Source organism: Emiliania huxleyi, assembly GCF_000372725.1.
Source record: "Emiliania huxleyi CCMP1516 chromosome Unknown EMIHUscaffold_14, whole genome shotgun sequence".
NCBI classification, from domain to species: Eukaryota; Haptophyta; order Isochrysidales; family Noelaerhabdaceae; genus Emiliania; species Emiliania huxleyi.
In genome coordinates this window covers 1,168,788-1,169,774 of record NW_005201192.1, presented here as the reverse complement: position 1 = coordinate 1,169,774, position 987 = coordinate 1,168,788, and the positions used below count along the sequence as shown (strand labels likewise).

At 64.4% G+C, this 987-nt stretch overlaps 1 protein-coding gene across 1 annotated transcript in view; it reads right to left on the bottom strand.

Moving 5' to 3' along the window:
- The window catches only part of EMIHUDRAFT_98580 (hypothetical protein), a gene marked incomplete at both ends in the record, with an annotated part of 4,066 nt that extends 3,443 nt beyond the window's left edge, over nucleotides 1-623 (bottom strand). The window contains one exon of the mRNA XM_005787961.1: nucleotides 219-623. Within this exon, the coding sequence (XP_005788018.1) occupies nucleotides 219-623 (405 nt within the window). The remainder of the gene's footprint in view (nucleotides 1-218) is intronic.
- Nucleotides 624-987: the final 364 nt, after the last annotated feature.

Here is a 987-nt window from a genome sequence, read left to right as displayed (position 1 = left end):
GTGTCTTTGCGTGAAGGCTTCAGTGTGTGAAGCCTTCAGCGTGAAGACTTCGTCAGTGTGAAGATCAGTGCTGCGCTCCGATTACCGCGTGAACTACATGGGCTGCGAGTGCAATGACTACGGCTGATTGCAGCGCAGCACGCATCCTCTCGGGTGCTCGTCGGAATACAAAGAGGACGTGATTCTAGCGCCTCTCGCCGCCAAGCGCTGCAGGCAACGTAGTCGGCGTAGGTGCCGCTGCCGGGGAAGGCGGCGACGCGCCGGCCCAGGAGCCCGAGCGTCGAGACGCCGCCTCCGGTTGCGACCACCACGCCGCTGCACTCCTGCCCGGTCGGCAGCGGGTACTCGCCCTTGGCGCTCCTTGCGCGCCAGGCGCCGTAGTCGGACGGGTTGATCGAGGCAGCGCACACCTTGATGAGCACCTGGCCACGCTTCAGCACCGGAAGCGGCGCCTCCTCCTCGACCACCACTCTGGCGAGGGCGAGGTCCGCGTTGGGCTCCACGACCACCAGCCGGCGCATCGCCTTTGGAAGATCCTTGCCGCCACGACGGCGGCAAGCGAGCAGCAGGAGGCAGCCGAGGGCGCCAAACGCGAGGGAAGCCCAGACGGCGTCGAACTGCATTGCTGAGTGGTGGATGCGGTGGCAGTGAGGATCTTCCCTCGCGCTGCAGGTGGTAGTTCGCACGGCCTGTGCCCCACCTGCAAGGCGCAGGGTTCCAACTTTTTCCGGGGTATGGTATGGTGTTCTCACGGCCCAAGGGTGGGGGGGTATGGTCCTGACCGCCCAAGGCTAGCCCTACCATACCCCAAGCAGGTGTTCCAAGAGGCGGGGGGTATGGTCTCGAGGTGGGTTGCGTGAGCCTACCATACCATACCCCGCAAAAAGTCCGAACCCAGGGTTCGCGACGGCGAAGACGGGGCCGCAGGCAAAAAAAAAGTGTCACTAGACGCCGTCGCCGACTGTCATATGGTGGCTTGCTCCGGCT